The sequence below is a fragment of the Nerophis ophidion genome, linkage group LG04, assembly GCF_033978795.1.
Source record: "Nerophis ophidion isolate RoL-2023_Sa linkage group LG04, RoL_Noph_v1.0, whole genome shotgun sequence".
In the NCBI taxonomy this organism is placed as follows: domain Eukaryota; kingdom Metazoa; phylum Chordata; class Actinopteri; order Syngnathiformes; family Syngnathidae; genus Nerophis; species Nerophis ophidion.
This window is the reverse complement of record NC_084614.1, coordinates 10,187,579-10,203,996: the sequence shown is the minus strand read 5'-3', so window position 1 is coordinate 10,203,996 and position 16,418 is coordinate 10,187,579. Positions and strand designations below refer to the sequence as shown.

The 16,418-nt window shown below is 32.8% G+C and overlaps 1 protein-coding gene across 2 annotated transcripts in view; it reads left to right on the top strand.

Annotated features, from left to right (window-relative positions):
- The first annotated feature begins 11,553 nt into the window (after positions 1 to 11,553).
- The window catches only part of galnt12 (UDP-N-acetyl-alpha-D-galactosamine:polypeptide N-acetylgalactosaminyltransferase 12), a 51,780-nt gene continuing 46,915 nt past the window's right edge, over positions 11,554 to 16,418 (top strand). Inside the window, exons 1-2 of one of the 2 annotated variants that reach the window (XM_061897001.1) lie at positions 11,554 to 11,855; positions 11,964 to 12,457. In XM_061897001.1, the coding sequence (XP_061752985.1) occupies positions 12,108 to 12,457 (350 nt within the window). In that variant the 5' untranslated portion in view covers positions 11,554 to 11,855; positions 11,964 to 12,107. Of the gene's footprint in view, positions 12,458 to 16,418 lie in introns of both variants that reach the window. The other variant, XR_009806397.1, reaches the window with a different exon arrangement.

The following is a 16,418-nucleotide window of genomic DNA, read 5'->3' as shown; positions in this document are numbered from 1 at the left end:
TGTGTAAAAATTCAGTGTGAAAAAAAATCATCGCAGAAAGTACTTCATTGGGAAACTTTGGGTAAATCAGTGTTGGAAAAAAAAAATCTGTCTAAAAAAATTCAGTACAGAAAAATTGGAAAAAAAGTTTTATAAATATTGTGACTTTTTATCTCATACGTTCGACTTTCTTATCCCATAATTATGATTTTTTTTTTTTAGCTCATCAGAACTTTTATCTCATTATGAATTTTTATGAACATATTTCGACTAATTATCTCCTAATTGACTTTTTATCTCATATGTTCAACTTTCTTATCCCATAATTATGACTTTTTTTTCCGCTCATAATCCAAACTTTTATCTCATTATGAATTTATGAAAACAATTCGACTTTATCTCATAATTATGACTTTTTTATCTCCTATTTTTGACTTTCTTATCCCATAATTATGACTTTTTAGCTCATAATCAATACATTTATCTCATTATATATTTTTAGCTAAAATTTTCGACTTTCTTATCTCGTAATTATGAATTTTTATCTCATATTTTCGACTTTCTTATCGCAAACATGACTTTTTATTTCATTATTATGACTTTTTAGCTCATATGTTCGACTTTCTTATCCCATAATTATGACTTTTTAGGTCATAATCAATACTTTTATCTCATTATGTATTTTTAGCTAAAATGTTCGACTTTCTTATCTCATAATTATGATTTTTTATCTTATATTTTCAACTTTTTTATTCCATAACTATGACTTCTTTTTTTTAGCTCATAATCAATGCATTTATTTCATTATGTATTTTTAGCTAAAATTTTCGACTTTCTTATCCCATAAGTATGATTTTTTTATCTCATATTTTCGACTTTTTTATCCCATAATTATTTCTTTTTTTTTTTTAGCTCATAATCAATACATTTATTTCATTATGTATTTTTAGCTAAAATTTTCGACTTTCTTATCTCATAATTATGATTTTTTTATCTCATATTTTCGACTTTTTTATCCCATAATTATGACTTTTTTTTTATCTCATAATCAACACATTTATCTCATTATGTATTTTTAGCAAAAATTTTCGAATTTCTTATCTCGTAATTATGAATTTTTATCTCATATTTTCGACTTTCTTATCGCAAACATGACTTTTTATTTCATAATTATGACTTTTATAGCTCATATGTTCGACTTTCTTATCCCATAATTATGACTTTTTAGGTCATAATCAATACTTTTATCTCATTATGTATTTTTAGCAAAAATTTTGGACTTTCTTATCTCATAATTAGGATTTTTTATCTTATATTTTCAACTTTTTTATTCCATAATTATGACTTCTTTTTTTTAGCTCATAATCAATACATTTATTTCATTATGTATTTTTAGCTAAAATTTTTGACTTTCTTATCTCATAATTATGATTTTTTTATCTCATATTTTCGACTTTTTTATCCCATAATTATGACTTTTTTTTTATCTCATAATCAACACATTTATCTCATTATGTATTTTTAGCGAAAATTTTTTAATTTCTTATCTCGTAATTATGAATTTTCTTCTCATATTTTCGACTTTCTTATCGCAAACATGACTTTTTATTTCATTATTATGACTTTTTAGCTCAAATGTTCGACTTTCTTATCCCATAATTTTGACTTTTTCAGCTCATAATCAAAACTTATTCCATTATGAATTTATGGAAAAAATTGACATTCTTGCCTTAATATTATGACTTTTTATCTCATATGTTCGACTTTCTTATCCCATAACTTTGACTTTTTTTTCTGCTTATAATCCAAACTTTTATCTCATTATGAATTAATGAAAACAATTCGACTTGATCTCATAATTATGACTTTTTGATCTCATATTTTCGACTTTCTTATCCCATAATTATGACTTTTTTTTTGCTCATAATCAATACTTTTATCTCATTATGTATTTTTACCTAAAATTTTCGTCTTTCTTATTGCGAACATGACTTTTTATTTCATTATTATGACTTTTTATCTCATATGTTCGACTTTCTTATCCAATAATTATGACTTTTTCAGCTCATACTCAAAACTTATTCCATTATGATTTTATGAAAAAAAATTGACATTCTTGTCTTAATATTATGACTTTTTATCTCATATGTTCGACTTTCTTATCCCATAATTATGACTTTTTTTCCCGCTCATAATAAATAGGTTATATAAATAGGTTGTACTTGTATAGCGCTTTTCTACCTTCAAGGTACTCAAAGCGCTTTGACACTACTTCCACATTTACCCATTCACACACACATTCACACACTGATGGAGGGAGCTGCCATGCAAGGCGCCAACCGGCACCCATCAGGAGCAAGGGTGAAGTGTCTTGCTCAGGACACAACGGACGTGACGAGGTTGGTACTAGGTGGGAATTGAACCAGGGACGCTCGGGTTGCGCACGGCCACTGTCCCCACTGCGCCACGCAAACTTTTATCTCATTATGAATTTATGAAAAGAATTCAACTTTATCCCATAATTATGACTTTTTAGCTCATAATCAATACTTTTATCTCATTATGTATTTTTAGCTAAAATTTTCGACTTTTTTATCCCATAATTATTTCTTTTTTTTTTTTAGCTCATAATCAATACATTTATTTCATTATGTATTTTTAGCTAAAATTTTCGACTTTCTTATCTCATAATTATGATTTTTTTATCTCATATTTTCGACTTTTTTATCCCATAATTATGACTTTTTTTTTATCTCATAATCAACACATTTATCTCATTATGTATTTTTAGCAAAAATTTTCGAATTTCTTATCTCGTAATTATGAATTTTTATCTCATATTTTCGACTTTCTTATCGCAAACATGACTTTTTATTTCATAATTATGACTTTTATAGCTCATATGTTCGACTTTCTTATCCCATAATTATGACTTTTTAGGTCATAATCAATACTTTTATCTCATTATGTATTTTTAGCAAAAATTTTGGACTTTCTTATCTCATAATTAGGATTTTTTATCTTATATTTTCAACTTTTTTATTCCATAATTATGACTTCTTTTTTTTAGCTCATAATCAATACATTTATTTCATTATGTATTTTTAGCTAAAATTTTTGACTTTCTTATCTCATAATTATGATTTTTTTATCTCATATTTTCGACTTTTTTATCCCATAATTATGACTTTTTTTTTATCTCATAATCAACACATTTATCTCATTATGTATTTTTAGCGAAAATTTTTTAATTTCTTATCTCGTAATTATGAATTTTCTTCTCATATTTTCGACTTTCTTATCGCAAACATGACTTTTTATTTCATTATTATGACTTTTTAGCTCAAATGTTCGACTTTCTTATCCCATAATTTTGACTTTTTCAGCTCATAATCAAAACTTATTCCATTATGAATTTATGGAAAAAATTGACATTCTTGCCTTAATATTATGACTTTTTATCTCATATGTTCGACTTTCTTATCCCATAACTTTGACTTTTTTTTCTGCTTATAATCCAAACTTTTATCTCATTATGAATTAATGAAAACAATTCGACTTGATCTCATAATTATGACTTTTTGATCTCATATTTTCGACTTTCTTATCCCATAATTATGACTTTTTTTTTGCTCATAATCAATACTTTTATCTCATTATGTATTTTTACCTAAAATTTTCGTCTTTCTTATTGCGAACATGACTTTTTATTTCATTATTATGACTTTTTATCTCATATGTTCGACTTTCTTATCCAATAATTATGACTTTTTCAGCTCATACTCAAAACTTATTCCATTATGATTTTATGAAAAAAAATTGACATTCTTGTCTTAATATTATGACTTTTTATCTCATATGTTCGACTTTCTTATCCCATAATTATGACTTTTTTTCCCGCTCATAATAAATAGGTTATATAAATAGGTTGTACTTGTATAGCGCTTTTCTACCTTCAAGGTACTCAAAGCGCTTTGACACTACTTCCACATTTACCCATTCACACACACATTCACACACTGATGGAGGGAGCTGCCATGCAAGGCGCCAACCGGCACCCATCAGGAGCAAGGGTGAAGTGTCTTGCTCAGGACACAACGGACGTGACGAGGTTGGTACTAGGTGGGAATTGAACCAGGGACGCTCGGGTTGCGCACGGCCACTGTCCCCACTGCGCCACGCAAACTTTTATCTCATTATGAATTTATGAAAAGAATTCAACTTTATCCCATAATTATGACTTTTTAGCTCATAATCAATACTTTTATCTCATTATGTATTTTTAGCTAAAATTTTCGACTTTCTTATCTCATAATTATGATTTTTTTTTTTAGCTCATAATAAATACATTTATTTCGTTATGTATTTTTAGCTAAAATTTTCGACTTTCTTATCTCATAAGTATGATTTTTTATCTCATATTTTCGACTTTTTTATCCCATAATTATGACTTTTTTTTTAGCTCGTAATCAATACTTTTATCTCATTATTATGTATTTTTAGCTCAAATTTTCGACTTTCTTATCTCGTAATTATGAATTTTTAGCTCATATTTTCGACTTTCTTATCGCAAACATGGCTTTTTATTTAATTATTATGACTTTTTAGCTCAAATGTTCGACTGTCTGGTCCCATAATTATGACTTTTTCAGCTCATAATCAAAACTTATTCCATTATGAATTTATGAAAAAAAATTTACATCCTTGCCTTAGTATTATGACTTTTTATCTCATATTTTCGACTTTCTTATCCCATAATTATGACTTTTTCAGCTCATAATCAAAACTTTTATCTCATTATGAATTTATGAAAACAATTCGACTTTATCTCATAATTTTGACTTTTGTATCTCATATTTTTGACTTTCTTATCACATAATTATGACTTTTTAGCTCATAATCAATACTTTTATCTCTATGTATTTTTAGCTGAAATTATCGACTTTATCTCATAATTGTGATTTTTTTATCTCATATGTTCGACTTTTTTATCCCATAATTATGACTTCTCTTTTTTTTTTTTAGCTCATAATCAATACTTTTATCTCATTATTATGTATTTTTAGCTAAAATTTTCGACTTTCATATCTTGTAATTATGAATTTTTATCTCATATTTTCGACTTTCTTATCACAAACACGACTTTTTATTTCATTATGACTTTTTAGCTCATATGTTCGACTTTCTTGTCCCATAATTATGACTTTTTTAGCTCATAACCAAAACTTATCTCATTATGAATTTATGAAAAACAATTGACATTCGTATCTCATAATTATGACTTTTTATCTCATATTTTCGACCTTCTTATCCCATAATTATGACTTTTTTTTTTAGCTCATGATCCAAACTTTTATCTCACTATGAATTTATGAAAACAATTCGACTTTATCTCATAATTATGACTTTTTTATCTCATATTTTCGACTTTCTTATCCCATAATTATGATTTTTTAGCTCATAATCAATACTTTTATCTCATTATGTATTTTTAGCTAAAATTTTCGACTTTCTTATTTCATAATTATGATTTTTTATCTCATATTTTCGACTTTTTTATCCAATAATTATGACTTCTTTTTTTTTTAGTTCATAATCAATACTTTTATCTCATTATGTATTTCTAGCTAAAATGTTTGACTTTCTTATCACAAACATGACTTTTTATTTCATTATTATGACTTTTTAGCTCATATGTTCGACTGTCTTGTCCCATAATTATGACTTTTTCAGCTGATAATCAAAACGTATTCCATTATGAATTTATGGGAAAAAAATGACATTCTTGCCTTAATATTATGACTTTTTATCTCATATGTTCGACTTTCTTATCCCACAATTATGACTTTTTTTTCTGCTCATAATTCAAACTTTTATCTCATGAATTTATGAAAACAATTCAACTTTATCTCATAATTATGACTTTTTTATTTCATATTTTCGACTTTCTTATCCCATAATTATGACTTTTTAGCTCATAATCAATACTTTGATCTCATTATGTATTTTTGGCTAAAATGTTCGACTTTCTTATCTCATAATTATGATTTTTTATCTCATATTTTCGACTTTTTTATCCCGTAATTATGACTTTCTTTTTATCTCATAATCAACACATTTATCTCATTATATATTTTTAGCTAAAATTTTCGACTTTCTTATCTCGTAATTATGAATTTTTATCTCATATTTTCAACTTTCTTATCGCAAACATGACTTTTTATTTCATTATTATGACTTTCTAGCTCATATGTTCGACTTTCTTATCCCATAATTATGACTTTTTCAGCTCATAATCAAAACTTATTCCATTATGAATTTATGAAAATAAAATGACATCCTTGCCTTAATATTATGACTTTTCATCTCATATGTTCGACTTTCTTATCCCATAATTATGACTTTTTTTTCCTCTCATAATCCAAACTTTTATCTAATTATGAATTTATGAAAATAATTCAACTTTATCTCATCATTACGACTTTTTTATCTCATATTTTCGACTGTCTTATCCCATAATTATGACTTTTTAGCTCATAATCAATACTTTAATCTCAGTATGTATTTTTAGCTAAAATTTTTGACTTTCTTATCTCATAATTCTGAATTTTTGTCTCATATTTTCGACTTTTTTATCCCATAATTATGACTTTTTTTTTAGCTCACAATCAATACTTTTATGTCATTATTATGTATTTTTAGCTAAAATTTTCGACTTTCATATCTTGTAATTATGAATTTTTATCTCATATTTCGACTTTCTTATCACAAACATGACTTTTTATTTCATTATGACTTTTTAGCTCATATGTTCGACTTTCTTGTCCCATAATTATGACTTTTTTAGCTCATAACCAAAACTTATCTCATTATGAATTTATGAAAAACAATTGACATTCGTATCTCATAATTATGACTTTTTATCTCATATTTTCGACCTTCTTATCCCATAATTATGACTTTTTTTTTAGCTCATGATCCAAACTTTTATCTCACTATGAATTTATGAAAACAATTCGACTTTATCTCATAATTATGACTTTTTTATCTCATATTTTCGACTTTCTTATCCCATAATTATGATTTTTTTAGCTCATAATCAATACTTTTATCTCATTATGTATTTTTAGCTAAAATTTTCGACTTTCTTATTTCATAATTATGATTTTTTATCTCATATTTTCGACTTTTTTATACAATAATTATGACTTCTTTTTTTTTTAGTTCATAATCAATACTTTTATCTCATTATGTATTTTTAGCTAAAATGTTTGACTTTCTTATCACAAACATGACTTTTTATTTCATTATTATGACTTTTTAGCTCATATGTTCGACTGTCTTGTCCCATAATTATGACTTTTTCAGCTGATAATCAAAACGTATTCCATTATGAATTTATGGGAAAAAAATTACATTCTTGCCTTAATATTATGACTTTTTATCTCATATGTTCGACTTTCTTATCCCACAATTATGAATTTTTTTTCTGCTCATAATTCAGACTTTTATCTCATGAATTTATGAAAACAATTCAACTTTATCTCATAATTATGACTTTTTTATTTCATATTTTCGACTTTCTTATCCCATAATTATGACTTTTTAGCTCATAATCAATACTTTGATCTCATTATGTATTTTTGGCTAAAATGTTCGACTTTCTTATCTCATAATTATGATTTTTTATCTTATATTTTCGACTTTTTTATCCCGTAATTATGACTTTCTTTTTATCTCATAATCAACACATTTATCTCATTATATATTTTTAGCTAAAATTTTTGACTTTCTTATCTCGTAATTATGAATTTTTATCTCATATTTTCAACTTTCTTATCGCAAACATGACTTTTTATTTCATTATTATGACTTTTTAGCTCATATGTTCGACTTTCTTGTCCCATAATTATGACTTTTTCAGCTCATAATCAAAACTTATTCCATTATGAATTTATGAAAAAAAATTGACATTCTTGCCTTAATATTATGACTTTTCATCTCATATGTTCGACTTTCTTATCCCATAATTATGACTTTTTTTTCCTCTCATAATCCAAACTTTTATCTAATTATGAATTTATGAAAATAATTCAACTTTATCTCATCATTACGACTTTTTTATCTCATATTTTCGACTGTCTTATCCCATAATTATGACTTTTTAGCTCATAATCAATACTTTAATCTCAGTATGTATTTTTAGCTAAAATTTTTGACTTTCTTATCTCATAATTCTGAATTTTTGTCTCATATTTTCGACTTTTTTATCCCATAATTATGACTTTTTTTTTTTAGCTCACAATCAATACTTTTATGTCATTATTATGTATTTTTAGCTAAAATTTTCGACTTTCTTATCGCAAACATGACTTTTTAGCTCATAATTATGACTTTTTCAGCTCATAATCAAAACTTATTCCATTATGAATTTATGAAAAAGAATTGACATTCTTGTCTTAATATTATGACTTTTTATCTCATTTGTTTGACTTTCTTATCCCATAATTATGACTTTTTTTCTGCTCATTATCCAAACTTTTATCTCATTATAAATGTATGAAAACAATTCGACTTTATCTCATAATTATGACTTTTTTATCTCATATTTTCGACTTTCTTATCACAAACATGACTCTTTATTTCATTATTATGACTTTTAGCTCATATGTTCAACTTTCTTGTCCCATAAATATGACTTTTTTAGCTCATAATCAAAACTTATCTCATTATGAATTTATGAAAAAAAATTGACATTCTTATCTCATAATGATGACTTTTTATCTCATATTGTCGACCTTCTTATCCCATAATCATGACTTCTTTTTTTTTAGCTCATCAAAACTTTTATATCATTATTATGAATTTTTGTGAACAAATTTCGACTTTATTATGTCATAATTGCTTTTTTATCTCATATTTTCGGCTTTATTATCCTATAATTATAACTTTGTAGCTCATAATTAAAACTTGTATCTCTATTATGTATTTTTAGCTAAAATTTTTGACTTTCTTAGTTCACAATTATAAATTTTTATCTCATCAAAACTTTTATCTCATTATTATGACTATTTCATAATTAAGATTTGTTTTTTTAAATCTCATAATTTGCATTTCCCAACAGGAAGTGAACATGTCTTAGCAATTTCTATAGAGACAGGATAGGATGAAATAAACTCTGATTCTTCCAACTCTTTTCCGGACACGTAATGAGGAAATGTGCAACGTTTGATGCATCACATTGAAATAGGAATATATCATAAATAAAAACCATGCATTCACAGAATTGTGCTGACGTTGTTGCTCGTATTCCACTCAATTAACGCCCACCAGAGGTGGAACCACGCATTACACTTTGTTCAAAAGTTGCATGAGCACAACTGGAATTTCAAGTCTTTTCCAATTATGCCTTTGAAAAATATTGATTGGAGATTAGAGACGTGTCACACTTCAAAGACGTCATGTAAATCATTCATACCATGTCAACAATAGATGACAATATTTAATAGCATTCCATTCATATGAAAACAACTCTTTATTTCCAGCAGGCGGAAAACAATCTGCTCTGCTGCGAGTGCTTCAAAATAAAAGTCCAACGTCAATGCTTAAACAGTTTCCCAATTGTCTTTTAGGTGTTATGGCCACGAATGAGCAACAAAAAACAACATTGTGACAAATGTTTGTTGCCTTTATTTAGTTTTTTTTAATGAAACCGGAAGTACGGCTTAAGGTCGAGCCCGTCTTCATGAAACAGTACGTGCTTCAAAGTAAAAGTCCAACTTACCCTATTTGAATTAGCATAAAGGGAAAAAGATTAAGAGCTATTCAGTAGGATTTATTGTCTAAGCTATTAAATACTGGTATGCTAAAAAGAACAGTAAGCAGCTATGTTTTATTAATATATCTGAGGAGCCGACAGACAGGCAGGGCACGCTGGAGTCCAGCCCAAGATGGCGGCGAGGCGACGGCGACCTGAAGAGCAACCTGGATTAAGGTTTTATTGAAAAATAAACAAAGTCAAACTGCTCAAGCCATGTCCTTCCTTGGTGGTCCTGGGAACCCGCAAGACGACGGCCTGAGACCGTCACCATACCGTAGCTGCGTGTGTCAAATATGAGTCATTAAATGATGGTAGAGGGCACTACTGATCCTTCTTGTGACTACTCGGCTGCAGAAGAAGTGAAATGAGTGACGTGATATGTGCTGAAGGAGGTAATAAAGGAAGATCTCCATCGAGACAGAGTCTTTTAAAACCGAAGAAAGATAAGGAAGTCTTCTATAAACAAGTTATCAATGCTTTTGATCAGAAAGAGCTGGCATGGGCTACATGTATAAGTAAAGGTAAGACCATAATAAAGTTTTTTTTAAAATTAAATGTTCTTTTCATGATGGTATCCTTACATTGCACTCTAATTTTTACTGCATGCCTTTGGTAAGTGCCTGCGCGTGAAAAGGTTTTGGAATAATTAGTGCATGCTTACTTTTACCGCATGCCTTTGGTAAGCGCAGGAGTGAGAAGAGGTTTTAAATTAATTAGCGCCCCGGCGGCAATTCAAGGAAATACGGTAATAGTCCTATAGGTATTATGTGATTCTGTTACGAGGATGAATGAGTACGAAACTATAATCGTGACGAATGTTCGATGTCTTTTTATCTTTTTATGAACCCGGAAGTAAGGCTTGGAATGGAGTTTGCTCTCATCAAGCAGGCGGAACACTGTTTGCTCTACTGCGCATGCTTCAAAATAAACCTCTATCGTATGACTAAAAGTCGTATGTGTAATAAATAAAATCTATAAAGCGTGGACGCTTGAAATAAAATAGTCTTTGAATCCATGCCAATAAAACAGCACGAGAAAAAAATTAAAAAAACAATGTGACGATGGTTTGTCGTCTTTTTATGAAAACGGAAGTAGAAAGCAGTTTGCTTTATTACACATGCTTCAAAATTAACGTCTATCGTATGACTGTAATAACCAATATTCATGAATTGTGGACACTTAAAATGGATTAGTCTTTTAAATAATGCTACAACGGAGCATGCGAAAAAATAAAAGTGTGACGATGGTTTGTTGTCTTTTTATGAAAACGGAAGTAAGGCGAGTTTGCCCTCATCAAGCAGGCTGGCAGGAAAACAATACTTCAAAATAAAACTACATTGTTTTGTTAAATGCCATATATGTAATACCCCAAATGTATAAAAGCGTGGGAACTTGAAACAAATTAGCTTTTTAAACGGTGTTATAACGCTGAATGAAGCAAAAATAAATAAAATTGTGTGACGAATGTTCGTTGTCTTTAGGTTACTCCGAAACCGGAAGTACGATTTGGCTATCATATATGTAATAACCAAAATGTATAAGGCGTGGACACTAGAAACAAATTAGCGTTTTAAAATAATGTTCTTACGCTGAATGAAGAAAAAAAACAACAAAAAAAACCCAGCGTGACGAATGATCGTTGTCTTTAGGCTACCCCGAAACCGGAAGTACGATTTGGCTAGTTCGACGCGAGCTTGTCGAAGTCCATTCCAAGCAAAGTTCACAGGCAGCGGCTTCAAAAAAAAGTTCCGGACGGACCCCAAATTATAACATTACAAAGTAAACAATGTGTCTTTTTAGCCTTTTAAAATGAAATTCTAACGCTGAATGACACAAATGACAAAAAAAAAAAAAAAAATTTAATAGTGTGACGAATGATCATTGTCTTTAGGCTACCCCGAAACCGGAAGTACGATTTGGCTAGTTCGACGCGAGCTTGTCGAAGTCCATTCCAAGCAAAGTTCACAGGCAGCGGCTTCAAAAAAGTTCCGGGCGGACCCCAAATTATAACATTTCAAAGTAAACAAAGTGTCTTCGTGTCGGCCTCGCTGTAAAGGTAAAGGACAAGGCGCCGGGCGGTTTGAGTAACCGCCAGGTAACTAATCCCGGTCAATAATTAATCCGCCTTCTTAATCCATTTATTCTCGTCCTGGCCCCGATGAAGGAGGAGGAAGAAAGAGGAGTGTCCCACTTGTTGGCCGAGGAACTCTTCAGTCGTCGTTCTTGTTGCTCCTGACATGTTTGTCGGCGGCGCGGCCAGAAGTGGCAGAAGTTAGCGGAGCCTTTCGTGAACGAACGGGACGACGCCATGACTCCCTGCCGGAGAAAGAGCCGGCTGACTTTCAAGGGGCTCCTGGCAGCCGCCGCCGCCTTGGCGCTCTTCTTCTACTTCGGGGACTTTTCTCCGGGCGCCGACGTCGCCCTGCAGCGGAAGGCCCACTCAGGCGGGGGCGGGGAGGAGGAGCTGAGGAGGCCGGTGTACGAGAAGCCCCCCCCGGACCCCGACGCCCCCGGGGAGTTGGGCGCTGCTGTCCGCCTGCAGCTGGACGAGGAGGAGCGGAGGAAGGAGGAGAAGAGCGTGGCCAAGCATCAGATCAACATTTATGTCAGCGACAAGATCTCCCTGCATCGCCGCCTGCCAGAGAGGAGGAACCCGCTGTGAGGAACTCTTAGGACGTCACTCTCTTCCTCTTACCAGAGACTTGCTGTTACAGCAACTCATGCTTCTTCTTTTTCTTCTTCTTCTTCTTGTTCTTTTTCTTGTTGTTGTTGTTGTTCTTGTTGTTGTTGTTGTTGTTCTTCTTCTTCTTCTTCTTCTTCTTCTTCTTCTTCTTCTTCTTCTTCTTCTTCTTCTTCTTCTTCTTCTTCTTCTTCTTCTTCAATCAATCAATCAATCAATGTTTACTTATATAGCCCTAAATCACTAGTGTCTCAAAGGGCTGCACAAACCACCACGACATCCTCGGTAGGCCCACATAAGGGCAAGGAAAACTCACACCCAGTGGGACGTCGGTGACAATGATGACTATGAGAACCTTAGAGAGGAGGAAAGCAATGGATGTCGAGCGGGTCTAACATGATACTGTGAAAGTTCAATCCACAATGGATACAACACAGTCGCGAGAGTCCAGTCCAAAGAGGATCCAAGACACAGCAGCGAGAGTCCCGTTCACAGCGGAGCCAGCAGGAAACCATCCCAAGCGTAGGCGGACCAGCAGCGCAGAGATGTCCCCAGCCGATACACAGGCGAGCAGTACATGGCCACCGGATCGGACCGGACCCCCTCCACACGGGAGAGTGGGACATAGAAGAAAAAGAAAAGAAACGGCAGATCAACTGGTCTAAAAAGGGAGTCTATTTAAAGGCTAGAGTATACAAATGAGTTTTAAGGTGAGACTTAAATGCTTCTACTGAGGTGGCATCGCGAACTGTTACCGGGAGGGCATTCCAGAGTACTGGAGCCCGAACGGAAAACGCTCTATAGCCCGCAGACTTTTTTTGGGCTTTGGGAATCACTAATAAGCCGGAGTCTTTTGAACGCAGATTTCTTGCCGGGACATATGGTACAATACAATCGGCAAGATAAGATGGAGCTAGACCGTGTAGTATTTTATACGTAAGTTGTAAAACCTTAAAGTCACATCTTAAGTGCACAGGAAGCCAGTGCAGGTGAGCCAGTACAGGCGTAATGTGATCAAACTTTCTTGTTCTTGTCAAAAGTCTAGCAGCCGCATTTTGTACCAACTGTAATCTTTTAATGCTAGACATGGGGAGACCCGAAAATAATACGTTACAGTAGTCGAGGCGAGACGTAACAAACGCATGGATAATGATCTCAGCGTCTTTAGTGGACAGAATGGAGCGAATTTTAGCGATATTACGGAGATGAAAGAAGGCCGTTTTAGTAACGCTTTTAATGTGTGCCTCAAAGGAGAGAGTTGGGTCGAAGATAATACCCAGATTCTTTACCGTGTCGTCTTGTTTAATTGTTTGGTTGTCAAATGTTAGAGTTGTATTATTAAATAGAGTTCGGTGTCTAGCAGGACCGATAATCAGCATTTCGGTTTTTTTGGCGTTGAGTTGCAAAAAGTTAGCGGACATCCATTGTTTAATTTCATTAAGACACGCCTCCAGCTGACTACAATCCGGCGTGTTGGTCAGCTTTAGGGGCATGTAGAGTTGGGTGTCATCAGCATAACAGTGAAAGCTGATACCGTATTTGCGTATGATGTCACCTAGCGGCAGCATGTAGATGCTGAAGAGTGCAGGGCCAAGGACCGAACCCTGGGGAACTCCACACGTTACCTTAACGTAGTCCGAGGTCACATTGTTATGGGAGACACACTGCATCCTATCAGTAAGATAAGAGTTAAACCAAGACAGGGCTAAGTCTGACATACCAATTCGTGTTTTGATACGTTCTAATAAAATATTATGATCGACGGTATCGAAAGCAGCGCTAAGATCGAGGAGCAGCAACATAGATGACGCATCAGAATCCATCGTTAGCAATAGATCATTAGTCATTTTTGCGAGGGCTGTCTCCGTCGAGTGATTTGCCCTGAAACCGGATTGAAAGGTTTCACATAGATTGTTGGACGCTAAGTGTTCATTTAACTGCTCCGCAACAATTTTTTCAAGGATTTTTGAAATAAAGGGAAGGTGAGACACCGGTCGGTAATTTACCATGAGGTCAGGATCGAGGTTAGGTCTTTTAAGAAGAGGATGAATAACCGCTTTTTTGAATGCTAGGGGAACACTGCCCGAGGAGAGTGATAAGTTTATAATATTTAGCACTGATGGACCTAATAATTCAAAGAGCTCCTTGATCAGTTTCCCAGGAAGAGGGTCAAGTAAACATGTTGTCTGTTTTATTCCATTTACACGTTGTAACAATTCCTCTAATGTTATTTCCTCAAAACGAGAGAAACTATTTTGGAGGGCAGTATCCGCCGTATATACAATCGTGTCAGTGTTAATAGAACCCCGTTGTAGCTGGGACGCATTGTCTTTAATCTCCTTTCTAATGACTTCAATTTTCTTACTAAAGAATTGCATAAAGTCATCAGCTGAGTGGGTGGAGCTACTGGAAGGAGTCCCTTGTTGGGTTAGCGATGCTAACGTACTAAACAAAAATTTAGGATCGTTTTTATTACGGTGGATGAGATTTGAGTAATATTTAGCTTTAGCTAAGGTAAACATGCGTTTATAAGTTATTAAACCATCACTCCATGCTTGATGGTGCACCTCAAGTTTAGTCGTGCGCCATTTGCGTTCCAGCTTTCTACATAATAATTTCTGAGCTCTAGTTTCTTCTGTAAATCACGGGGTGCGCTTTTTTGGAGCCTTTTTTAACTTTAGCGGTGCTATGTTATCAATGGTTTTGCGCAGGGCGTCGTTAAAGTTGTTAGTGAGGTTATCAATAGAGCCCACATACTTTGGGAATGGTGCCATTACCGAGGGCAGTAGGTCAGCAAGAGTTGTCGTTGTGGCCGTATTAATGTTGCGGCTGCTATAGCAGGTATTATTATTATTAGTTTGACGAACATGCGTCTGAACCTCGAATTTTATAAGGTAATGATCGGACAATACTTTAGTATACGGGAGTATCGTAACTTTGGAAACGGTGATGCCCCTGACAAGCACTAGGTCTATCGTATTACCGTTGCGATGCGTGGGTTCATTTATTATTTGTGTGAGACCACAGCTATCAATTACAGTCTGGAGCGCTACGCACGGTGGGTCCGATGGGGTATTCATATGGATATTAAAGTCCCCCATTATGATTATATTATCGGCGTGTGTCACTAGATCAGCAACGAACTCTGTGAATTCATTAATAAAGTCCGAATAGGGCCCTGGGGGGCGGTAGATAACAGCCAGGTGTACAGGCAGCGGTGTGACAGACCTCATAGTAGAAAATTCTTCTGGTTCTTTTTCTTATTCTTCTTGTTCTTGTTCTTCTTCTAGTTCTCCTTCTTTTTCTTGTTCATGTTCTTGTTCTCCTTCTTTTTCTAGTTCTTATTGTCTTTCTTCTTCTTCTTGTTCTTGATCTTCTTCTTCTTCTTCTTCTTTTGGTTCTCGTTCTTGTTCTCCTTGTTTTTGTTTTTCTTCTTCTTGTTCTTGATCTTCTTGTTGTTTTTGTGGTTGTTCTTGTTCTTCTTCTTCTTCTTCTTCTGGTTCTTGTTCTTTTTCTTATTCTTCTTGTTCTTGTTCTTGTTCTTCTTGTTCTTGTTCTCCTTTTTCTCGTTCTTGTTCTCCTTCTTGTTCTTCTTCTTCTGGTTCTTGTTCTTTTTCTTATTCTTCTTGTTCTTGTTCTTTTTCTTCTTCTTGTTCTTCTTGTTCTCCTTTTTCTCGTTCTTGTTCTCCTTCTTGTTCTTCTTCTTGATATTGTTCTTGTTCTTTTTCTTGTTCTTGTTCTTCTTCTTCTTCTGGTTCTCTTTCTTGTTCTCCTTCTTGTTCTTGATCTTCTTGTTTTTGTTCTTCTTGTTCTTGTTCTTCTTCTTCTTCTTCTTCTTCTTCTTCTTCTTCTCGTTTTTGTTCTCCTTCTTGTTCTTCTTGTTTTTTGTTCTTATTCTTTTGGTTCTTGTTCTTGATCTTGTTGTTGTTGTTCTTCTTC